Here is a 24,876-nt window from a genome sequence, read left to right as displayed (position 1 = left end):
TCTTCTTTTGCAGCATTCCTTCTGAGATGGTGTAGGACAGGCATGTGAACAGCTTTCTGTTTCCTCAGGGTATTCAGTTGCTGCAGAGACTAACCTACAACATTCCTATCTTTTGTGCTGGCACCAACATCGATGGATTGATTTTGTTTCTAATGCATCGTGTGTAAGTGTCTTTTCTTATGGGAAACAATGAGCTTAGTTTCTAAACTTTCTGAAGGCCATTAGAGTACTGTACTAACCTGGTCTCCAGAGTGAGCTGTGCTCTGAAATTAACAGACTTTCCTTTGAAAACCATGTCCTTGTTACAGATTGTCAAATTAAGTGATTGTGACTTTGGGTGGTGGAATACTACTTGGCCTCAGCCCACCTCCACACCTCTGGGAGCAGGGTGCTAAGAGAAAAGCTGGGAGGAAATTCTTGCTTGTCACTAGAAGCAGACTTGTTAGATTAATAAAAATATGATTCAAGTGCCCTTGTAAAAAATCTAATGAAACTTAGAAGTATGCGTAATAAACGACCTCTGATAGCAGTGATCTCTGATACTTTGGGGTTTTCCAGATGTACTCAGTTAAGAGCTGCCCACACAGCATGGATTACAATCTGAATTTTGTTTTGCATGGTGAAATGGTGTCTCATTAAAAAACAAGCTCCTGCCAAGTCACAAAGCAAACTAAAAGTCCCCCAACCACCCAGCTCTCCCAGCCCCCACCCTACAATTTCTTGTAATTAAATTCAGGATGCTTCAATGAAAATATCTTTTGGGCTTTTCTTTTAAGTCAATCCACTGAAGATGAGTTAACAGTACCATGTTTAGGACTCCTGGCAAACCTCTGTCGTCACAACTTGTCTATTCAAAGTCAAATAAAGTCTTCGGTAAGAGCTTTGTTTTGGTGTCATGATTCTCTGGCTTAAGGGGAAGATAATTAACTCTAGTTAATTAATTACCTTTGTACTTCTTAAACACTTTTTCTCAGCAGTGATAACCCTGACCTGCTTGTTCTGCCAAATGGGCAGTTGTTTCTCCCATGCTGGAGAAAATAACCAGTAGAACAGGAAGTTGGGTTTTCTCTTTCCCTTGTTACATTGCTGTGTTATTGCCCTGGCTTGTTTTATGCCTTTGGTTTAAACAACTGTTCTCTGCCACTGAAAGGTGAATTTAAAATTTGATCATTCTTCTGTAGAAAACCTAAATGTAATTAAAATATAGTAGATGAATTTTTGGTAAGCAAGACAGAGATTTTCCTTTCAAAAGATAAATCAATAAAATAGCACCAATTTTCATGTTAGGACCCTTGAATCCTCAAATACTTATACATATCTGAACTGCTTGGTTCCTGCCTCTTCATAAATCAGTGCAAACATTTTTTAATTCAGAAAGAGAAATTAATCTACATAAATGTAAATGTTGTTCTGTTTACCTTGGAGGAGAGGCAGGAGGCAAAAAAACAGGAGAAGCTATTGTCAGCTCTGATCATTAATCAGAGAAGGGATGGGAGTCAATTTTCAGTGATTATTTTCTCTTATAGGCTTTAGCAAAATTATTTTCTCATCTTTCTTTTAAATTAAAATGGAATTTCTTCCTTGATTGGTTCTCTGTTGTTTTGGGGTGTTTTTTCTCATTTTTCCTTATAGATGTTGAAAAGAGAACATTAACATCAATGCCAGTATTGTGCAGTAGAGAACAATGAAATAGCTTACCTAGAGAACTTAACATACTAACTTATTTTTGTATTATTCGTTATTTGTATGGCTTATGTATAAATATGTCAAACCTGTAAATTTGGTGGTTTTGTAATACCTTTGTTTCTCCTTTTTGCTGTAGGATAACGTGAAGAGTTTCTATCGTACCTTAATAAGTTTCTTGGCCCATAGCAATTTGACCATGGTTGTGTTTGCACTTTCGATATTATCAAGCCTTACTCTAAATGAAGAAGTAGGAGAAAAAGTAAGTGAGTCTTTGAAGTTGTTTCTATTCTTAAGTTGTAGATAAAACCAACTGTCACACTGGCCAAATAAAATTCTAATTCCAGCTAGTTTTAATAAGCAAGACACCCAGCAAAATATGTGCCTATACATAACTTTCTTCTTCCTTTCAGCTCTTTCACGCTCGAAATATCCATCAGACATTTCAGTTAATATTCAATATTGTTGTAAATGGAGATACTCTGACGAGAAAATATTCTATTGACCTACTCATGGATCTTATGAAGAACCCCAAAATTGCAGATTATCTTACCAGGTATGGCTTCATTTCCTAAAAGTATTTTTCCTAAGCTCTAGTTCTGTTTCTTTGCTGTATGCTATTTGAATTCTAAACCAAACACTGGGAAAAAAATCCCAAGATGCTTCTTGAATGTTGCTAGCTGATTATATTTATAACTGCTATATCTGAACCTAAAGGGTTGTTGAGTTACTAGTTTGACACAGAAGTGAGACTCAAACCCTGTTTTTTCCATTGTCACTGAAGAAATATTGAACACCCTGTACTGTAATTTTTTGTCTGGACAGTATTGGTAGTCAGACAACAAGATGAGTAGCTATCCTGCCTTTTAAAGTGTTATATATTCTTGAAGTGGAATAGTATGGTTGAAGTTGTAAGAAGTAATAATTTTACAGGGGGAAGGGTGTTAGAGTTGTTCTGTGGAGAGAAGTTCTAGTACTCTAGCAGTTCTGCAGATTCCACTAGCAGAATTTAGGTGCTGATTTTCAATCTAAATCAAGCAGTAAGAATAGGTGAAAAATCAGAACTTATTTTAAGGAATTTGCTTACATTGATAGAATATTTTTAATGGTTGGGCTGTTTATTTTTGTTCTTTTCTGTTTTGGTTTTTTTTTGTAGAAATTAAATTAGCAAAACTATCACTGTACTTGAGGTGTTTGGGGGTAAGAAGAATCAAGGGCACTTTCATTAATCACTTGGTGTAAATGTCTAAATGTGCTGAAATTTCAATTGTATTTATAATTTTATTCTTCTCTATGCATGCTGTAGATACAAGCACTTTACCTCTTGCCTTGGTCAAGTGTTAGACCTTCTTCATGGAAGGGATCCTGATTCATCATGTAAGGTATTTATACTTTTTCAGTTAAAGGCTAAGAGGCTACAATCCTAATCAAGTTTCTCTTCTGTTTGTGTACAAGGGTTGGTAATGAGATACATTGACTTCAGAGTTCTTAAATGACCTAGAGAATTCACAAGTTTATATTTTCTAGTTATTCAAAAGGCTGTCAGGTTGAATTTGTAATGTTGGGGTTTTGGCCAGATTGTGTGTCTGCTTTCAGGCAACAGACGTAAAGGCAAAAAGCCAACATAAACACCTTTTGTGCTTTGGTTAATAATTTGGTATTTACCAGGAATGCAGTGTATTCCCCTTTGCTCTCTAAACCTTGAATTAATACTACTCAAACTTCAACTGGTGATCAGGGAACCCTGATGCTAATTTCAAACATGCAGAGATAAGTGTTCTCACCTTAGCTGAATAGATGCCACTTCTGTTTAAGTAGTGAACTGTTACATTCAGCTTTGTCTCACTACCTCCGTACGTGAATGAAACATTGGCTATCTGTCACTAAAGGCTAAAATATGAAATGTGAAAATGTGAAAATATATTTGTGAAACAGATCTGGGGCTCTTTTCTATGAATGTGTTACACATACTAGTTAATAGATGCTACTATTTCTCTCTGTGTGATTTTTGTTGTTGTTTATTTGGTTTATTTAGAGAGGCATATTGACAAGGAGCTCTCCAGCGTGGTTTTCTCTTTGCATGCTCAGATAATGGCTGTGCATCCATTCCTGTCTCAGAATGTTTTCTCTTTGATAGCTTTCTTCATGCTGAGTGTATACATGTTTGTACTTTTACTGTATCATTAGGCAGCAGTCATGTCTGAAGAAAAGAAAGCAATACATTGAATACTGACACAAGCCTTCACCACTCCAATGAACTGTTTCTGCTGCTGACTTGCTTTAAAGAAAGAAAATTATTCCTCAGAAAACTTTCAAGTGCTAAAAGGAGTTGCATAGAACTTGCATATCTCTTTAGAGTTGTGTTATGGGAGTTGCAGTTTCTGTATAAGTTCTTGGTTTAAAAGCATTTGAACTCTTCTTCACTTCACACAGATCTTAGAGCTGCTGCTTGCCTTCTGCTCTGTGCTAGAACTGCGTCACACCCTGCGGCAGGCGATACTGGAACCAGCTGGCTTGCCAGTCTCTGGAAACACCAGACTTGTCACTCGCTCCAAGAGTTTTGAACCATCTGTTGCATTGGTGCACTTGTCAAACCAACCATTGGAAGGCTCTGAAGACTGTTCAGGTCTCACATTGCAGCTATTCAAAGAGATTTTTGAGGTACCAGGATTGATAACTGAGTTTAAAAAGCTCCTTATTAGCTTTTATTTTTAAACAACTATTATAATTTGACTTGAAAAATAGCTTATGCAAAACAATAAATAAATAATATAATTATAATATATATTATATTATATATATATAATACAATATAAGAAATAATAAAGTTCATTGTAAAATAGTTACGTTGAAATAAGAGTACTTCATAAAACAACCGTTCTTTTAAAGACGTGAAGTATTTTAGAAATATGTCTGCATTGTAAGTGGAAGACATGGCAGTTTATGAAGCCATGAGGCTGCTAGAAAACTATCAGATTTCCTTTCTAGGACTTTCAGAAATGAGGAAGTTCCTGCTGTTTCTGTTCCCTTTAAACTTCCTCCTCCAGTATGGTACTGGTCAGCCATCTTAAACCTGAAATAGCAAGAGGCTGAGAAAGCAGGAACACAGACCGGTACAGGAAGGGGTAGAGTAAGCTTGGCTTCCTTGTGCTGTACTTTTAAATATTGACATAAAATGAAATGTCTTTTTTACAGGATGTTATTAACAATAAGAATGGCAAATCAGCTGAACACTTTATGGATCTTTTGCTGCCTGTTCTTCTTGATCATCTTCAGATGCCAGAACAGATTGTGGATGAGCTATTAGTGAAGAAAAAGTGTGAAAGAATGGTCAAGGCTATTAATGTCCTGACAAATATCCTTTTTATGTACTTATTGGCAGCTGATACATTATTCTTCCACCATGATCTGCTCTTAATGTTAAAAGACATGTCCACCTTGGGTCGCTTGAATAACTTCTAATGACAGTAACTGCCCTAATTTTACTTAGAAGTGTCATCCTGCAAGATTTAGAGTAGCTTTCTAATTGCTGTGAAATTATTTTGTAATACAGTGGTGCAGGATAAAATGTTGTGGCTATTCAACAGAACAGAAGCACTTTGTAGATCAAAAATGAAGATGAGTGTTTTCTATGTAAATTGTGTGGGGAATCTGGGTGGCCATCTTCTTGATTCATGTATTGTTGCCTAGCTAAGTCAAGTAAAACTCTCAGACAAACATGATACAAATTTAGATTAGAGAAAAAAAGCAAAGTAATGTGGAATGATACAATTTTACACTCCTCATTGAGTCCTTAGTGTCCACTGTAAGTTTTGTAAGAAGGGCATGACTGCAGGGTACAGTCCTGCATCTAAACTGAGTTCTGTGGAGAAGTTCCTGCTAGATTGCTTCTAGGTACCTGGTTCTTGTATTAGGGACTCCCTGGTCCCTGCCTTTTGTTCACTGTGTTTCTTTATGCCACCTGTTTTACTGAGGTTTTTCTTCACTGTCTGTTTCCATCAAGTGTGTGAAAAGTGAAACTTATTTGATGTCCCAATTAGGCATGATTTAAGTTTTTAATGTTGTTGGGTATTAAAAGCATTTTTAGAGGCTCTTGTGCTTTGACGCCCTAACTTTTGTGTCCCATATTATTACAAAATGTTGCCTTTTGGTGCCAATGCCAATACCAGTTTATTCTTAACTCTCCCTACTGCTCTGCAGAGATGACACGCTGAAAACGCATGTCTCGAAGGTGCTGACTGCCAGCCAATGCACATGTCTGATAGAGCACCAGTTTCCTTATAGTGGGATTGATGCCGGTTTTGGGACAAAATTGGGGGACTCTAAAATGTGGTGAGCACACATATTTATCCGAAATCTAATTAAGCATGACTGGTGTGAGAGTTATGATATAGTTGCAATGGAAATAATATGCTAGTTGTAAGTATCAATTAAATGCATATAAATCAATATTGGTATTAAATCAAACCTAGGATTTTTGTGGAATAAAAAATAATCTTGCTGGTCAGTTCATTTAGATAATGCTTTTGGCATAAGCTGGAGATCCACTTATGTGGAACAATGACCTTAAACCTCATAAAGTAGTTCAGGCTGATCCAAGTTAAAGCTTACTAGAACTGCTCATGGCATGTAATTTATCATTTTGATTTTATGTAGAGTTCCAAAATATCACACATCACTACGGATGGCTGTTGTTGCACTGAAAATTAAATACACATTCCCTCGGCTCAGAATAATTATAGCTAAAAGTCAATATAGCTATAAGTTACATGGCCAAAACCCAGTGAAATATAATTGGACCTATAATTAAACCCTCCTCACTGTCAACTTGGAAGTGGTGTTTTTGGTCTTCATTGTTGCCATCCTTGGCATGCTGGAGAAGCTCAGGCACATGTCCAGGGAGCTCAATATGATGTCTTTGGTTCTAGCATTGTTGCCTTGCTAGATATATTAATTTTCTTTGTGAAGGTATTTATTAGTTTTTTTTAATTGACTGAATTTGTCAGTACTGATTTGACATATCTCACCTTTTTCTCATCCAATTTGCTTTTCTTCTTGGATATTTAAAAGCAAACTTGCTGCTGATATTATTTTGAAAACGCTTGATCTTATGAGGAAATTGCAGCAGGATGTACCTGGTATGAAGGTCAGCGTCTACAAAATGTTACAGGTATGATTTTAAAATGTTTTATGAAATGTATCTGTGAAATAAAGTGTCACTGCACTACAGTAGTTTTACTTATAACTGTTTTGCATGGTTATCTCTGAAGTGGTAAAGCTTCTAAGAAAATACAGTCCCTTATGCACAATTCCTAAAGGTTGTTTCACTATTAATTCTTCTAAAACAGCAGTTTGCTTTTACTCCAGTCATCTGTTGTGGTAATGCATATGAAATCATATTTTAGCTGCCTGGTAAGACTTTAAGGCTGCATTATGATTTCAGTTTAAAGGCAGCAAACCAGAAAACAATTACCACAACAATATAATTATTTGTGGGGTGGTTACTATTAAATATGTACATCTAATTTGGAACTTTGCATGGCCAAAACAGTTTCTGGCACTTATTGGTCAGATAATACCTTAATTACAGTAAATTACTAGCAATTTACATTATAGGTGGAAAAGAATCCAGACAGTCAAACACTTCTTGCTGTTTTGGAGATTTTTCTATCTAGAATGGGAATTGTGTAATATAATGGGTAACATATAAAGTGAGCTTTATAGTCCATGATTAACCTTTATAACTTCAGCTAGTGACCTTTCATGTTGAGTATCAAGCACTTGAAAACTTGCAGGAATTAACCAGCCTCTTTACCTGTTGTGTTGCCTTGAATGTAAAAAATTATTTCAAATACTCAGAAGTATAGACAGTTTTTAAAATCACTTGTCTTCTGTGGACTTCAGGCTCAGCAACTTAGAAGGGCAAACTTTAAGAAGGTAACTTAAGTTTCGAATAAAACATTTCTGTGCTTATGGGCCTTGATATTGTTGTTGTTATTGTTGTCTGCTGTATCTTGTTTTGACCAAACTAATTTCTTTTTTAGGATCAGCGCTTGATTACGCCTTTGACATTTGCTTTAACATCAAACCATGGAGAGCAAGTCCAAGTGGGGCTTAAAATACTGTTTGAGGCTGCACCCTTACCAGATTTTCCTGCCATAGTGTAATTATTTTTGTGATACTCTGGTTAGATTTGACATTTTTATGGGCTTAATGATATTCATGTTTTTTGGAGTACTATTTTCAGTTCATCAGGGACAGAAACTTTAGAAAAATTGTTTTGTTTCTGCTTTATGTGCACTTATGAAACAGCAGTGATCCTGGAGGCCAGAGGAAGCCTTCGCAATGCTGATAGTGTTCATTTTATGTCAGCTCCTAGAGAGCAGAGGAGGTTGACTCCTGTCCCTAAGTACTTATTTGTCTGAAGTCTGTGCTTGGAATTTGGGGTGCATCTAATATTCTGTCAGATTTCTCTCTAATGAACTGTGTCAGATGTGTCATTCTTCAGTTCCTAAAGATTTGCTCACCCTTTTGCAGTAGCTTCCAAGAAAGATCAGACTAGGGTAAGACACAGGCAGATGGCAGTTCAGGCAGTATTTAAGGTGGTTTAAACAATGGAAAAGGCATTGAGGAACTCTGACGGAGTCCTTACTCCCGTAAATGTAGTAAAATCCAAAAAAAAAAGATTTTAAATTGTATCACAAGCTGGAGTTGAACCTGACAGATGTCAAGGCAACAAGAAAGACCATTACATCAGCAGCAAAAGCCAGACATGAAAATGTGTGCCTTTCTGCTGAGTGGGGCAGGGGACCTGTAGACAAAAGACTTTGATAAGGTTGACAAACTGAATGCCTTGCTTGATCTTCACTAATAAGGATTCCCAAAGGCAGAGCAATGTCTCTGAGAGCAATGGGAAAGCCTACAGGAGGCAAGGCATACTATGGGTGGCACAGTGTCAGGTTATGGAACATTTAAACTAACTGGGTGTACAGAATACCTGACAGGATGTGCCCTTGAGTGCTTAGGGGGTTGCCTGTTGTCATTCCAAGGCCACTCCAGAATGTCTTGGAAAATTCATGGTGACTGGGAGAGGTTCCTGAAGACTAGAAGAAAACAAGTGTAACTTATGTCTTCAAGAATGGCAAAGATGATCAGTAGCACCTTGATCTGCTGTTGGAAGAGTCCTGAAGACAGGGCAAAGGAGGTGATCTTTCCCCTCTGCTCAGCTGTGGTGACACCACACCTGTAGTGTTGTGTTCAGGCCTGGGCTCTCCAGAGCAAGAGCTATATGGACATCCTAGAGTGAGTCTAATGAAGGGTTTGAGGTATGAGCATGTATTACACAAAGTGAGACTGCAAGAGTTAAGCTTGCTTACTTTTGGGAAGACTTGCAGGGTTATTATCAGTGTGTTGAAATGTCTGATAGAATGGAACAAAAGAGATAGAGCCAGGCTTCTCAGTGGTATCCACTAGATGTAGGCACAAACTGAATTAAAAGAAAAAACCTTTTTGATTTCTTGAAGTACCAGAAAAGAAACCCTTTTATAGTAAAGTGAGGTCAAACTGGAAAACATTGCCCAGAGAAGTAGTGGAGACTTCATCCTTTGAGAGAGTCAAAATTACAAGGCGTAGTCCTGGGCAACCTGCTAAGAGCAGGAGAGTTGAACTAGGTGATCTGTAGATGGGTCCCTTTCAACCTTAATTATTCTATAATTATATGGGTTTGTGGATATAAGAAACATTTTTATAATGGCCTGTAATGAAATGTCTGGCTGAAGGAATGAAGGATCTGTACAATCAGATATGTCTGGAATAGTACAATGGAACAGCCAAATAACATGTCTATAAATGCAAGTTAAAAATAGGCTATGCTCACTTAGGAAGCAATTGAGACAGCACTTCAATGAAGTGTTTGGGATAGCTTAGTAATTAAGGAATTTATCAAGAGCAAAAAATTTATAGCTGGTGCCTCTAAAATCAGCTCTTATGGTTTACCATTCTTGTTTGAAACATGTTATTGGTACCTGCCTTGAAAATACCTGCCACAAATTACATACAGACACTGGAATATAGGTGTAGAAATTACTTTTTTCTAAGCTTTTGAGTTCTCTTCCCTATACAGATTTAAACAGATAGCACTTTTAACTGCCTACTTTTACAAAATCAAATGTGCTGTACTCAATACAGTAATGTAAAATAGAATTGCAGACAAGGAAAATTGCAGACTGAGGTTTACTGGTTGCATTCTGCCATTTCTTGATTGTTTTATGCTCAATAAGAATTTTTACTAAATACTTCCTCAATCTTCTTTGAGACAAACAGTGGCCTAGATAAGTTGAATAATAACAGGTGAAATAACCTGTTTCTCAGGTTCATAAGAGACGTGATCTGTTGCTCAAAAAGAGCTGAGCACTACGATCTTTTTGATGAGATTCTGTATTTGTCTCTAAAAGTTAGCCATGATACACAGGTTTTTTTCCTTTTTCTGTATCTCGGGCCAGTTTGAGCACGTGCCCAATACACGTCTTCGTAATGTATGGTAATGCAAATGTGACTGTTAATATTGTTATGAAGTTGTTCTTCTCTTCAATCCTTGTAATGCGGTTTGTAGCAGGTTATGTCCTTAATAGCCTCATGTTTATACAGGCTGGGTGAAAGCATTGCAGCAAATAATGCCTACAGACAACAAGAAATGCAGCACACAGCAAAGAGAATCCAAATTCAATCACCTGTGATCAACACTACTTCAGTGAGGTGTTCTTCATCCTATCCTTCAAGTAATGAATCCAAAGCTTCAAATATTGAGGAATTAATACAAAAACTTCATTCTGGACTAGAGGTTAGTAGAATTTATATACCCTTGTGAAACATTTGACATTTTTTTTACTGGGAGGGATGGAAATAAAAATCAAAGTGTCAGACTACTGTATGTGTAACAGTTAAGTTTTGTTTAGATTCCTGTCTGTTTGAAATGTGCTCTTTTTACTGAGCTCCTGAGCAGAATTTAGAGATGCTATATTGAGCTACTACTGAAGGTAGGACTGCTTACTGAGGGCCCTCTCCAGTGGGTTCCAGTCATCTTAGCTGTCAGATGTGGAGGCAGGAGCCAGGTACAGTCCAACTGCCAAGACAAGCTGGGACGTACAAGGAACCTCTTCGCTCTGTTTCCTAAGATATAGCCTGTAATAAAATAGAGATGCTGAGCTGCTTTAGAAAAGTGTGGTGCATCTCTTGTGTGCCTAAACACACATACTGACATTCTCCTTTTGTTGGCTATAGCTGACTCTAGCATTTGCAATTCAGCTTTTGTGGCCTTCTTGGAAAGGTGCTGTTATTATTTCAGAAGGCAGTTTTTACTTCCCTCTGCAGCAGCTTGCATTGTGAATGAGACACCCGACCAGGCGCCGCATACCATGTGCTGTTGCTTTATGGGTCATCCTGGCAGATACTGAATATATCTCCTCTCCCTTTTCTGTTCCAAGCAAGTTAGCTGCTTTGTAGCTGCTTTAGACTGAGAGGTGGATTGTTGACTCTGTTTTCTTTTGGCTTAAAAGAACAGTATGCAAATTAGGAAAATGAATAGAAAGTTTATTGATAACAGCTTGATATATGTATTAGTGGTATTGCCTCCAGCCTTAGCTTTGCAACTCTTATCTCTTTGTTGTAACTGATAAAAGTGAAACTCAGAGAGCTACCAGTTCCAGTTAGATGCCAGAATAACAGTGAAAAAGGTCAGATGAGTCTTTCTTGGCTTACATTTTACTTTGCCACTATATGCTCCCATTGATCATCCTTTTCAGGGCTGCACGTGACAGTCTGTGGGTGCATTGCTGTGTTTATATTGATGTAAATCAAAGCAACCACAGGTACCTAAACCACTAATGCAGCAGCTTCCAGTAATGCTACAGATTGTAAACCTACTTTGATTTTTTTTTTAAGGGAAAAGGTTGATGAATTGTTGAGTGATTCTTTTCTTAGACCTTCTAATTAGTAATTCAAAATCAATATACACATTCACTCAAAATATCCAGTACTTGAGTTCTGTCTGTATACTGTGTGAAGCTCAAATGCTTGTAAAAATATAATTGAGAAAACACTTTTCATAGTGAACAGTATCACTGTTCAGAGAGAATGAAGGGAATTTCATTCTTAGAGCTTTTCTTAGATTAATTTCTATGTCCTTTGGCTATTTTAAGTTTGCAAGTACTTTGTTTTATACTTTAGGGACAGAAAAATGAGCTGAGAACTGGAGCTCCACAGGGTCACCTGTTAATTTGCAAACAGCATTCTTACATAGTGGTTCAGGATGGTGCAGAGATGGTGGCTTTTCTCTAGTTGTTCAATGTATGAACAGCTGGCATAGTTTGCACTTGGTTGTGCATCAGCATCTGTGAACAGCTGCTCAGAACTGTTGTTACAGCAGCACTGACTAAGAGAAATTATCCTGAAATCACTAAGTAGCATTCTCACTTGACTCAGGCATATCCTTTAATAAACACTTAGGACTTGTTGTGCCATACATGGTGCATTTCCTCTAGTAAGTTGCTGGGTTAACACAGTAGGTTCTGTACGTCCTCAATAGTATCCTTTAGAGTATCCTAGAAAAACTTTCCTGGGCCTTTTCTCTTCATTTGTATGTTGAGAAGGCCATGGAGTATGAACAAGGAGTTTTAACCATATGCATTTTGTGCTGTTAATGTTAGGGCAGGTTTTTTTAGGTGTCCTATGAGTGGCCTGCTAATTCTCCAGCAAAGACTAGACCAAGGGGAATGATCTTCAAATGGTGATTTTACCTTTTTATAGTGCTGGACTGATAGTCTTCTGCAGATGACTCCTATTAAGCCTAACAGGTTCAATTGCTCACAAACTTTCCTCAAGGGTCAGATGGATATCTTTAAGTAGATAGCCTCAGATACAAAAATGAGAATTTAAAAAGCCTAGTGGCAGGTGGAGTTGACAAAACTACAGAGCTCTTTAGGCACACATTACTTGTGTAAGTAGAAATTTCCAGTATCAGTAATTGGAAAAGTTTTCCACAGATGAAGGAGCCCTTGGCTGATGTGAGGATATCTGACATAATGGATGTCTACGAGCAGAAGCTGTTGGCATTAGCGGTGAGTACAGCCTAATGTGTGTGGGGATGCTGTGGTTGGTACTTTCAGAAAGTGTTGATGAGAAATGTTCTCCCTATATGCAGTCTAAGGAAACGAGGCTGCAGGATCTTCTGGAAGTAAAGGCAGTATCTCTGGCTCAGGCTGAGAGGCTGATGGCTCAGTACCGGTGTCAGAGAGCCCAGGCTGAATCTGAGGTAAGTAGAGGAGCTTCAAGGTGGGACTGAATAGTGATTGTCTGGGTAGCTTTAACTGTGATTGCATATGGAAACTATACTGCTTATCTGTAAGCTGCACTTGCAAGTTAGGGCAGTCTTAATTTTCACCATGAACATCCTGTTTGCCTCTGGATTGTTGTTTGGCACAGTTTTATTTAGTGTCCTTTCCCTTACAGGAAGTCAACAAAACCAGCCTACTCTGCTTATCATTGTTTATTAACCATTAGCATTAATTCAGCAATATCAAAAATTAATAAACCCACTTACTAGAATTCTCTACAGAATTTGCTGGTATATAAAAAACTGTTTCCTGTTTGTGCTTTTTGATTCACTGGTCAGAGGTGAACCTTCAAATAAAGCTTCCTTTTGTGGTGTCTGTATTTGAGCTGCACATTGAAAAGTGTGAGAATAATTTATATTCTTTAAGGGTTATATTAAAGACTGTGCTACTGGTTACTAAATCCACAGCTAAAATGTATCCTCTTTTACTTTATTCTTCCCTCTCCCCTCACCGTATCTATAAATGGAGCTAAAGGAATTTAGACAACCAATTAATTTGTAGTTAATAGTAGGTGAGAGAATTTGTTCTCTTAGTGTAGATGGTGACATTTTGGTGTTAGATCTATAGCCTCAAGCATGCCTAATACAACTTGAGAAACAGAATTCCCTTTAATGTATGTGGCTTTGTTTTTTCTTTTTGTTTGGGGGTGTCTTTCCACTCAAAGGCAAGAGCTCTTGCTGCAATGCTGAAGGATGCAAAACGAAAAAATGAAGAGCTGAATGATTTGCTGAAAGCTCAACAGGTAGAATCTGAAAAGGCACAGACTGATATTGAACAGCTCTTTCAGCACAACAGGAAATTGCAGGCAGTTGCTGAAGAGCATGAAGTACTAAAAAAAACGTCTCTTGATCTTCTTCAGAGGTAAGACATGTAGGATCTCTAAACAGCTATTTCATGAAAAAGAGTTATGATGTCCTTTACTGGGCTAGGCACATTAGAAGAGCAACACTGTTGAACAGAATTGTTCAACAACAGAACTGTTAGAACAGCAATGACATGCTGTGTCATGTTTTTAAGTGAAAAGTTAATTTCGTGTTTCTTCTATATGCTTTTCAATAAGGTTAACTTAAGTAATTCAGGAACTCAAATTTATGTTGCATTTAACATACTTAAATTTATTAATATATTAACATTCAGCTTTCAGTGGAATGAGAACTGAATTGTAGGTGCTGAAGGTCCAGTTCAGGAAATAGCACAAGCTTTGTATGAAAAGGGACCATTGTTATCTAAGACACAGAACTAACAATTCCTGGTTTCTGTTAGCATTATACCATGCTTTCAGTGTCTGTCTTTGATCTTATGTGCTGTCTTGATGACATTCTTGCAAGAGTTCTGGAGAAAGAGCCAATATCATCAGTATGTTTGCATAATGTAGGACTTGGCATCGTTGGTCAAGTCTGTACCAAATTTGACTTACATTAGGTAAAAATGAGGTACAGAGGAAGGAGGCACATTGTGTGTCCTGAATTATTTATAAGCATTATTTCTTTGGGATCTTAAGCTAAAAAGAATATGTGAGACACATAAAGTACATAAAGATAGAAAATATTTGAAATTAGAATGTGCTTTGAAAGAATAAAGGCTTAAAAGAGTTTTGACTTCTCAGCTCACATGAGCTGGTCTGGTCACTAGGTGTCAGCAAGGCAAAGAAACTGATAACATTGAGATCAAGTTTCTTGCTTAGTAATGGGAACAAGCATTATTAGACAAGTGTGAAAGCATATTGCTGCAAATAAAGGAGTCATTGTGGGAGGAAAATGTATAAAAATTTTTTCCATTAGTAGATTTCTTGAATAAGTGTCTAGCTGTGTCTATGACATGTCACACTGTGTCATTGTTGAAGTGCCTCCATTTTTTGCTTTAATTATATCCAGTCATACACTTTGTGAACATGTATTGTCTAATTCATGGGAAATAAATCAGCCTCTAGTATCTAACAGTTTTAAATTCTCCAAATTAGGAACAAAACTTTCTCATCCTTGCAATGTGTTTCTGAAACAAAAACTTAATTTTTAAAACAACCTTCATGCTTCAAATACAGTGTTTCTTAGAAACAATCAGTTAACTGACATCAGGGGATAGAATTTGCCTTTTGGTGGGAAGGTAGGAAAAAGTTTGCTTAGAGCATGAAATCTGCCTCCTAAGCCTGTATTAATTACACTCTGCATTGTCTTCAGTATATTCAGTTTTTAGTATCACAAGACAAGGTCATAGACTATCATAAAGGGTCCCTTAAAAGATGACTGACACACACAAACTGTTATAGATTAGCTCTTTGCAAACTTCTAAAGGTACTTAGCATTTTGTCAATTCCTGAAAGTTTTCTATTGGAGGGAGGTTGCTTCCTGTTCATGAATAATTCATTATATGTAAGGAATCCTCTGAAGCTTGGTTTGTTTGTCTGTTTTCTTCTTCCAAGTGAAGCATTGGAACAGGCTGCCCAGGGAAGTGGCTGAGTCACCCTCCCTGGGGTATCTAAAAGACATGTAGATGGGGCATTTAGGGATGTGGTTTAGTGGGGGACTTGGCAGTGCTAGATTAATGGTTTGACTCAATGATCTAAAGGGTCTTTTCCAACCTAAATGATTCTATGATTCTAAGTATGTTCATTTGAAAAACACAAACCCATAAAATCTAACACACTAAAAGCCAGTGGTCACCAAAAAACATTCAACTGAACACCCCCCCTCCCCTTCCGAAAACATCTTGCTTGTTACTTGAGTGGAATGATTGCACAGATCATGTCAAATATTTTATTTGACAAACTATTAAAGTAAAAGGTCTCTTCAAAGCAATTACATTTCATTTGTAGGTATGAAAGACAATATAAAGATCTACAGATTACATGCAATTCGCTAAATAAACAAGTGGAAGCAATGACGAAACTAAATGAGTCACTCAAGCAGCAGAATGACAGGTAAGTTCAGTCTTTTTAAAGCAAGTCAGACAGTAAAACTGAATAGCACTTTAGTCTCAGTTTTTAAACTGTTCTATAAGTAACATCTGAGAAGTGAAGTTAGAGGAAGCCAAAGATGCTTCATGGTTGGTTTATACATTTATGTTGGATGAGAATCTGTAATACTGACTTTGGTGGTTTATTTTATTTGATCCTTAATTGGTTGGAGATGGTGAGGGAATATCGACAGACTTGAGCAATAGTAGGAAGAGAAAGATGATGACCCAGTTCTTAGGTACACTTGGGAGAGTGTGGAGTTGTTATTTTGGTGGTTTTTGAATTCTTCAATGCTTTTATCACCCAAAGATTTCCGTGCATTCTCTTTTAGCCTGCAAGTTTTCTCTTAATGTTGTCAAATTGGGGAAAAAAACCTCAAAACAACCAACCCTACTAACACATTTGTAAGTTATATTAGAAGTTGTGATGGATGGTATTCTGCCTGTGGTATAAAATATCTTCTTTCAACTATAAAACTAGCATTATCTATGTCTTCCTGAGGAGTAATTGTAATTTTTCCTTTTTGCTGGCTTAAAACAGAGGCCTGATATACCTTTCACCACTGTGAAAGGGAATACAGGGCTCTGCTTTGACAGATTTAATTTAATATGTAGCTTTCCAGAAGATGTCTTCAAAATATGTTCATAAGCAGCCTTGTATTCCATTGAGAAATAAAATGCTATTCTTGGTTTTACTTGCAAAGTTCACTTCACCCTTCCAGGCTCTTGCCTTGTCAGTAATCAGAGCAGTCCAAATCACTGCCTTGAGTTCTAATTCAGATGGAAAATTTTCATACTGATACATTAGTTTGCTACTGAATAAATTTGGCTACTTACATCTAATGGTACAATACGCAGCTCAGGGTAATTGAGGAGATGTTCTGATGAAAGCTGACCCTTCTTAATGCCAGTTTAGAGGAGCAGTTTGTTATATAGATACTCTTGAACTGCCACATAAATGGGAACTCTGGAAATATACATCCCTCCCTCTTGCTAGAGCCTGCAGCTTAGAGACTGTGAGATAGGAAGTGGATAAACAAGTAAACAAAAGTGACACCAGATGCTATCTGGGCAAGGCAAGCGGCAACTAGAGTATGCCTTAGAAATTATTCTGGCTGGTAATGGCAAAAGTAGATTAGCTTCAGAGTGTAAAGTGCTCATGTTAGAGCTGTTCTGCTGGTAGATGCCAGTATCTTTGTATTAAATGGGTGTGGAAATTGAGTATTACCCGAACTAGTGAGAACTGAGGCAGGCCTTGTACACAAGCTGTGGCACTGTCTTATGGTGTGGTCGCTTTTAATTATTGTGTGACAATCCAGGAGATGTTCAGAATGGTGTTTTTTCCTTGCAGGGCTAATACCTGAAACTGGTTTTACTGATTGCATTGTCTCTTCAGGGGCATAGTAAGAGCTAAAACCTCAGCAATCTTAACCACTAATGACAGGGATTTTTACTTGTATTGAATGACAATTTTAGCTCTGCCACAGTATTTTAAATTATTTGTGGCTGTGATCAAAGGCACTGGTTTCTGGGCTTTGTGCTCCAGGTATCAACCTTTTCAGTTGTTCCTACCATGATCAGAGAAGGGCAGTGACTGTGTCATGGTGGCAGGAAGGAAACAAGATCTATCTCTGCTTACACTATGCACATTCATAGGTTTGATGACTTGAAGCTCTTGACAACAATTGGAAATAATACAAAAATAATTTTAGATTCTTAGAACAGGGAAATGGTGGCATATCTCATTTTAAGCATTAAAATTTGTTTCTCTGCACTTTTAGCACTGCTGCACAGTTAATCAAAAGTGAAGATCACAGAAATGAATTACAGCAACAGCTACAGGAGAGAGATGGCACAATATCAAGTAAGTCACCTACCTAAAGGTCACTAAAGCTAGAGAACTAACTGTATTAACTAGACATTGTTATTATGGGCGCTAGATAAGGTGCTGTATCTTACCAAGCAACTTGTAAACCTTAAAAGTTACCGCAGGTACATAATTTAATAGTTGAATGAAACAAATACAAATTTTATTTTTTTTAGAAAGAATACATGAAGCTGATTTCCCAGACTTCATTGAACCTCTGCATAGTGTGTCCCTTCACGATCTTGCAACATGTTCATTAGAACTATTTTCTGTAGGAACTGCAAATTAAAAGAGCTTAATTTAACTCTTTCTGCAAATGACTGGAAGCAACCACTAAAGTAGAGCAGTAGGTGGCACTACTCAGTAATTCAATTAGCAGCCATGTTGAGTCTAAAAAAAAATTAATAAAAAAAGCCCCTTGTTTCCGAGGCCAATGCAGTGTCTGTTTTCTAAGTTTGGCATCCAATCTTTTAATGTGTTCTTTTTCATAAGCCTTGCAACAGAATATAGATGTTCTGGAAGAAAAAATAAAAACTCAACAGCAAGAAAAAACAGATATGGAACAAAACATCGATATTCTTAGGAAGGAATTAAATGAAACACAGGAAGCAAGGGAAGAACTGAGTGTCAAGGTAAGGAATTACTTGCGCCTGCATTCCTGAGATTGGAGTTTTAGGTATCTGTTTAAGTGATAGAGTTGGTAAATCAGTATTCTGGTGGTTAAATACCTAAAGACCCTTGAGTAGCTGATGTAGTAGTGGACAAGAACAAATTCTCTCAACTTAATTGTGTACCTCTTGAGTTTTAAGTCAGGATCAAGGTCAAATGGATAATACCTCTGTGAGGCATAGTGTGTGAGTACATAATGTTGGGAAGGGAAAAAGACCCTCCAAACCTGTGGCATAATGTTAAATAACAGTGTAACAAAATCCTCTCCAGTAGTTTTGACTACTGAAAATATAGGTCAGCTTGCTTTCCCTCCCTTTCTCACATTGAATTAAGGTACATATGTATGCACCAAAATCCGCCTGGGGTTCTTCTGGTCATTGAAATTCTAACAAAAAACCATTTTTATCTCCAAGAAAAAATGTCTTTTTTCAAAAGAGAGACCACTTTGGCCATACCAAGTTAACAAGATAATGTTAACAAAACAAAACAATAATCCCATCCCTCCCCCCCTCAAGTTTCATTGCAACCTACATGTCCTTGACTGCAGGTAAGGCTCCCTCTAAAATCACAAGGCAGAGATTCATTTTACATGCAACCTGATCAGCAAATGCAAAGTGTGCAGTCTGACAAACACTTTTACTGTATTTCCATTTCCTGGGAGCAAAAGCTTAATCTCTTCAGGCAATATTATCCAGTATACAGCAAATATTTTTTTTATCTCAGTAAATATTTATTGGTGTGATGCTTGAAATGAAATGGATGGTAGCACCATGATAACAAAGAGGTTGGTGCTTTCCTATGGTACCCAACATTTTGCAGTGTGGCAGTAGCTGTAATCATTCATGTATACCAGCTGTATAGCTGAGAGAAGCTTGTAACTTTAAGACTGTTTATTTTTTAATTACTTGCTTAAGTCCACCACCAGGCCACTCAGCCTTCACTGTACTCTGTGTTTTTCAGTTGGTAATGGAGGAAACAATAAGATTTTGTTTGTTTCTGCAGGCATCTTCTCTGGAAGTTCAAAAATCCCAGTTGGAAGAATGCTTGGCAGAAAAAGAAGCGCTCGTAAATCTGCAGAAGGAAGAATTGGACAAACACGCCCTCATGATTGCAGTAATTCACAAACTAAGTGCTGGCAAGCTAAGTGCAGAAACAGTGAACCTCAGTTTGTAGGGCTCTGTTTCCTGTGCTTTATGTGTTCTGTTAACTGAGCTAAATTACAGGGATGACTGCCAGCTTTGTACACAACACGTGCAGTTCTGTTGCCTTTCTGCATAATGCAGGTATTGCTTAAAAAGGTCAGCAACAAAAACGTTATCAGAGCTGCTGATGAGCTGCTGCATTAAGGGGTTTTGTTGGAGTTTTGCAAACTCAGTTGGGAAAGAAACTGTCAGGGTAATGGGTTAAAAACTTTTAGTGTCAAAATAAGTTTGCAGACTTGGGTTCTTTCCCTTTAAGTCTCTTGTTCATGGGGAAGGGGTAAGTAAATGTTGGGAGGGGTTTTGTTGTTTGGGTTGTTTTCCTCCTACCAGAAAGTGCTCAAGTAAACAAATTCTAGTAGGAAGTGCCAAGCATGTTAATAACTAAATTGATAAATGCCAGTTTGACTTTGTCAAATGGTGGAATGGAGGGGGAAAACATCAAGTTGCTTACCAGAGTAAGGTGGCAATAAGGTACATGTCTGCAGAAAAGGGTAAATTAATCTTTAGCATTTATGTGACAGAATCCAGAGTATAAAAATATTGATTTTCTTTTTTTTTTCCACTGGAAAAATATACTGTTTCAATATGCTGTTCTAAGCCAAGTGTAGCTGAACTCTGGGTTGCATAGCAAATAAATGCATGGACACATCAAGACATTTTGACAGCATTTCTGTGTTCTTTTGGGGCAGTGTTTTTCCAAAAAGTAATGAATAGTGGTTAATGGAACTAGCAAATAAATTGATGTCTGCTTAAAATTTTGTTTAAAACATACATCTATCTCTTTTTACTGTAAAAAAAAAACTGGAGATTTTTGTACTTAATCCATGCAAAAAAGTACCTGTGTAAGGGGTTTTGCTTTTAGGAATCTTGATATTACCAGTTCTGTTATCAAAATAGTTTTGTAATAAAGTTCCCTGTGCTGTTTCCATATTCATGTTATGTGCCATATCCACTGGGCTATTGGACTTTCTTTCCCTTTCCCCACAGGCTCTCTCAGCACAGGGAGTAGCTGGCACCAGCACAAAAAATAGCTCTGCAATAGTCGATTTTTAATTATCTGTGTCATGTCAGGTTGTCAATTGCATGTTCTACAAGTGGAGACTTTTGTGCTGTCTTACTTCTGAGCACCCTCATGTCTCAATATTGGGCACTCCAGTACTTCTTATCTAAATGTTTTTATTCTGTGTAATCTGGAGAAAATTTTTCATTTAGCATGTGGTTCTATATGGCTTTGTATGTTATTTCACTCATGCCTAAAAATACCCTTAAATGTGTATTTCTTTTTCTGTATTATGTGTTTTCTGTGCTGTCTATTTCACTTTTGAGAAATAATGACACAAAAACAGGGTTTGGAGTGGATGTGCTTTAATTCATCACCTGTTGTGTGTTGTCTTCATTTTAGCACTCCTCTTTAGTCTTGATTCTGCATCCTTTGATCTTTTTCTATTTCCCTGCTAGTGGTTTATTTTAGGCTTTCAATTTCCCCTTCTCTATCTCTTCACCTCTCGTTCACCACTGATTCCAATTGACAGTGCCCACCATTTGCTTTTCCCTGGTGAAATCTCTGTCTTTTATTGAAATTAGGGAGCTTTCCTTCTGTGCTGTTTGGATCTATTAGTGGAGTCTTTCCCACCTCTGGGACAAAACAGGCTGTAGAATGGTACTCTCACTTTTGAATTAAGTGCAATTGATCATCTTCACCTACATGGAAGATGGAATGGGAAGTTTTACCTGAACCAATTCCCAGCTTTCATTGTCCCCCCTCACCCCACACTTATCTCTGTTACAAAGAAGGCAGAACTTTTTATTAGTAGTGGTAGTAATCCTGTGGTATTTGTGCTAGCATATGCAACTTAATGTAGATAAAAAACCTTTTCCTCCCAACCTTGTGAAACTTCAGCTGAAATTTTCTTAACTTCAGGGTGAAGTTAATGTCCTGCACAAACAGTAGGAATTCGGAGCTTTACAAATTGAAAGCCTGGCGTTGCTGTAGGAATTAGAAAGGATCTTAAATGTAAGGGCTGGTAAAGGAGGCCTGTTTAAAATAAGCAATCTAATGAACAGCTGTTGTGATCTTGGACAGATTTTTCATTAAATACTTAGTGCTCATGGTGACCAGTAGGATTTATTTTAGTGATGGTGTAAACAAAATATAAAATTCTGAATAAAGAAATCTTGAAACCACTTATGCTATGGATTCAACAGTGCCAAAAGTGTTACCTGCTGGTCAGGATTTATTATAGCTCTTTTTTATGTTCACAGTTTTCCTAATTCAGAGGGACATGTCTAGAATTATTTTGCAGTGCACTTTTCTGGAGTAAGTGCAAGCCAAAAATGGGACAGACTCCACTGAAATTGTGACACTGAGCTTTATAGGTTTGGTTCAACGTTCTTGTGAAGATGTAAGAAGAGGTTCTGTGCTCCTTTTTCTTAGAGTTTATTGTTAGCAGCCAAAGATGAAGTATTTTTAGGCAAGTACTTATTTCTCAAAAAATGCTTTCAACCTTGCAAAGTTGGTTTATATATAAATAAACTCCTCCATGTGTTCCCATCTGGTTACTTTTGAAATCTTCAGATTTGTTCACTGAAGCATGCTTCCTTTCCATCTCCCTCACCAATTTCCCTTCTGCAGAGTGCTGAAATTGGGAACAGTCTGCTAGCTTTATGTCCCCAGTGACACATCCTTTTCTCTCTACCCCAGTCCAATCTAAATTGGATCCTTTCCTGGGAGTACAGAGAAATGAGGGGTAAACAGGCTGAATGATGCCACACTGGAAGCTGGATGGCTGTTGTAAATACCCTGGGAGTCCTAGACCATGCCTGACACTGAGGGCCAGGCACTTCCCCATGTCCTGAATGGCACTCTGGATCGTTCTGCTCAACTGTATCCAAGAGGGCATCCATTTCACAGCAGATGTAATAAGGTAGTGTGAGCCTCATTTTCATGGCCAGCTTCTGTTTGAATCTGCTGTGCCTGAGGTTCTCATGGTTGCAATATGTTAGTTAAATCTTCCCTAAGGAACAGCCTTGTGTCCCTTCCGATATGTTGCTCTTTGACCTGAGATTGCCTGATCTTGGCTGAAGAGCTGCTGGTTAGCTGGAAGATTTTGTCTTGCTATGAATGACTCCTGTAAAGGGCAGTTACTACAAAGAACCAGCTAGGTTATGTGTGTGTTTCATGCTCAGCATTACATTGAACCTCTCTGTTTCCTCTTATGCCTGCATGACTTTGCCCACATGACTTTTTAACTGAGCTTTCAGTGCAAGTTTGAGTGCAGAAGGTTTGGTTTGGTTTGGTTTGGTTTGGTTTGGTTTGGTTTGGTTTGGTTTGGTTTGGTTTGGTTTGGTTTGGTTTGGTTTGGTTTGGTGGTTTTTTATGGCCATTAGCTTTATGTGTAAAAGTGGGAGCTCAGGAGTTATGGGATCCCTTATGTGATATGTTTCTACAAGTGTATAGTCTGTCTTCCTGACCCATTATTTTTGGGCTGTGTTGGGTGTTGAGCAAACATTGCAGCCACTTAGCATTTTGCCAACAATAGATTTGGTTTGGTTACAAAGGATGGCTTTGCAAATGGAAGTATGCAAACTCCTGGTGCTTAACTATTAAAACTTTTGTGGTCTTTGCTCCACTGTCCCATCTTTCCAGGAGAAATGTGTAAGAGTATCCCTGCATTCTGCATTCCTCTACCAGTGTCTTCCCTTCTGAACAGAAGGTTTGTGGAGAAACCCCTAAAAAGGGAAAGGAATGTATTGAAACTATTGGGGTGCAGCTTTATCCTTTAGTTAGCCTTATATACTTTCAATGCTGACTGGGGAGACAAAGAACCAAAACAGACGGTGTTGGGGGTAAGGCACCTGGCTGTGAGGAAAGGTCTGTGGGTTCACCTCCCACAGAACTTCAATGTGACAGTGCAGGCTCTGGCCTAGCTTGGAAAATGAACTGCAGGGACAAAAGGGACCACAGGCTAGGCAGGAAGTCTTAATGGCAGAAGGAAGTTTTCAACCTCTCTGTATCAACTGTGTATCATTGTAAAACTGAATACAAAACTGTTGGGACAATGGCTGAGCCTTTACTCAACCTTGAGGAAAGCAGGTAATGAAACGCTTTATTTCATGTATGGAGGCAGGATGGAAGGCAGTCCAGAGGATCTTGAGGTATATTTGGGAGTGATCTGAAGTATCTTTTCAGCCAGGACCCAGTCTCAATCCTGAACACAGCATGTTGTGCACATGTGTGATACAAAGCTCCAAGCTTTCTCCTTAAAGAAGGAAGTCAGAAGCCAAGGACATGTTACTTGGGCATGGGCATTGTACTCTTGTTGCTTAGATGGACTTTGAAAGCACTAGTTGCTTACAGGGCATTCAAATATCTTTTCCTCCTAAAGCTGCGTCAGAAATGTCAGTGTTTGAGAAATGTGATGGAGGTAGCTTGCACATTCCTCATTGCAACATGGCAAGCCTAGGGAGACAGCACAGTTTTGTTTGTTTTTCTGAGACATTTCCAGCATTGCTTGTACTCTGGGATAAGGAAAGAAGAGAGTACATGGAAAGGGGAAATAGTGTCACCAGATCCTAAGATAGGAGTGAAAAACTCCCAGATTTCTTTGGCTAAGCTACTGTACTATCATAGTTGATGGTAGTTTTCTTTGAAAGCAGTTGGTTCATGTTACAGAGACTCTAGTCCAGCCTGTGACTTGTCACTGAATAGGCACTGATTAAATTCCAAAGGATCTTGAACATGTTTGAAAAGGTTATCTTTGCATGCAGAACAAGCACCTCATACTGCTGGAATCCCTCTCATAGCAGGGATGGCCAGCCCTTAATTTACCCTTATCGAGCTAAGCCTTTACATGAGAGAACAATTACTCTACTGGTTAAATGTTTCTTCAGAGTAACTGAGCTAAGAATCTGGTTTATGATTTTTACACTGTATTAAGTTATTAGAAACTAGTTTTGTAAGCAAGTAGTTCTTGTTTTGACTCAGTTTTACTTCAGAATAATCTATCTGGGTCTATTATTTGCTTATATTGATATTCAAATATTGCATTTCAGCTATGTTTTACAGCACAGCCAGGATGTCCTATAAGGAAATATAAGGCTATTGTAATTTAAA

General features: G+C 37.8%; 1 protein-coding gene across 2 annotated transcripts in view; it reads left to right on the top strand.

Annotated features, from left to right (window-relative positions):
• The window catches only part of CIP2A (cellular inhibitor of PP2A), a 40,626-nt gene that overhangs the window by 4,242 nt on the left and 11,508 nt on the right, over window positions 1–24,876 (top strand). The window contains exons 4-21 of one of the 2 annotated variants that reach the window (XM_058836361.1): window positions 69–163; window positions 777–873; window positions 1,823–1,945; window positions 2,097–2,239; window positions 2,990–3,065; window positions 4,117–4,344; window positions 4,879–5,000; window positions 5,884–6,015; window positions 6,754–6,853; window positions 7,728–7,846; window positions 10,330–10,522; window positions 12,723–12,797; window positions 12,881–12,991; window positions 13,738–13,934; window positions 15,886–15,990; window positions 17,807–17,889; window positions 18,385–18,524; window positions 19,564–20,040. In XM_058836361.1, coding sequence (XP_058692344.1) covers window positions 69–163; window positions 777–873; window positions 1,823–1,945; window positions 2,097–2,239; window positions 2,990–3,065; window positions 4,117–4,344; window positions 4,879–5,000; window positions 5,884–6,015; window positions 6,754–6,853; window positions 7,728–7,846; window positions 10,330–10,522; window positions 12,723–12,797; window positions 12,881–12,991; window positions 13,738–13,934; window positions 15,886–15,990; window positions 17,807–17,889; window positions 18,385–18,524; window positions 19,564–19,734 — 2,310 coding nt within the window. In that variant the 3' untranslated portion in view covers window positions 19,735–20,040. Of the gene's footprint in view, window positions 1–68; window positions 164–776; window positions 874–1,822; window positions 1,946–2,096; window positions 2,240–2,989; window positions 3,066–4,116; window positions 4,345–4,878; window positions 5,039–5,873; window positions 6,016–6,753; window positions 6,854–7,727; window positions 7,847–10,329; window positions 10,523–12,722; window positions 12,798–12,880; window positions 12,992–13,737; window positions 13,935–15,885; window positions 15,991–17,806; window positions 17,890–18,384; window positions 18,525–19,563; window positions 21,060–24,876 lie in introns of those variants that run through there. The other variant, XM_058836352.1, reaches the window with a different exon arrangement.

The sequence above is a fragment of the Poecile atricapillus genome, chromosome 1, assembly GCF_030490865.1.
Source record: "Poecile atricapillus isolate bPoeAtr1 chromosome 1, bPoeAtr1.hap1, whole genome shotgun sequence".
Taxonomy (NCBI): Eukaryota; Metazoa; Chordata; class Aves; order Passeriformes; family Paridae; genus Poecile; species Poecile atricapillus.
This window is presented reverse-complemented; position numbering and strand designations above follow the sequence as displayed.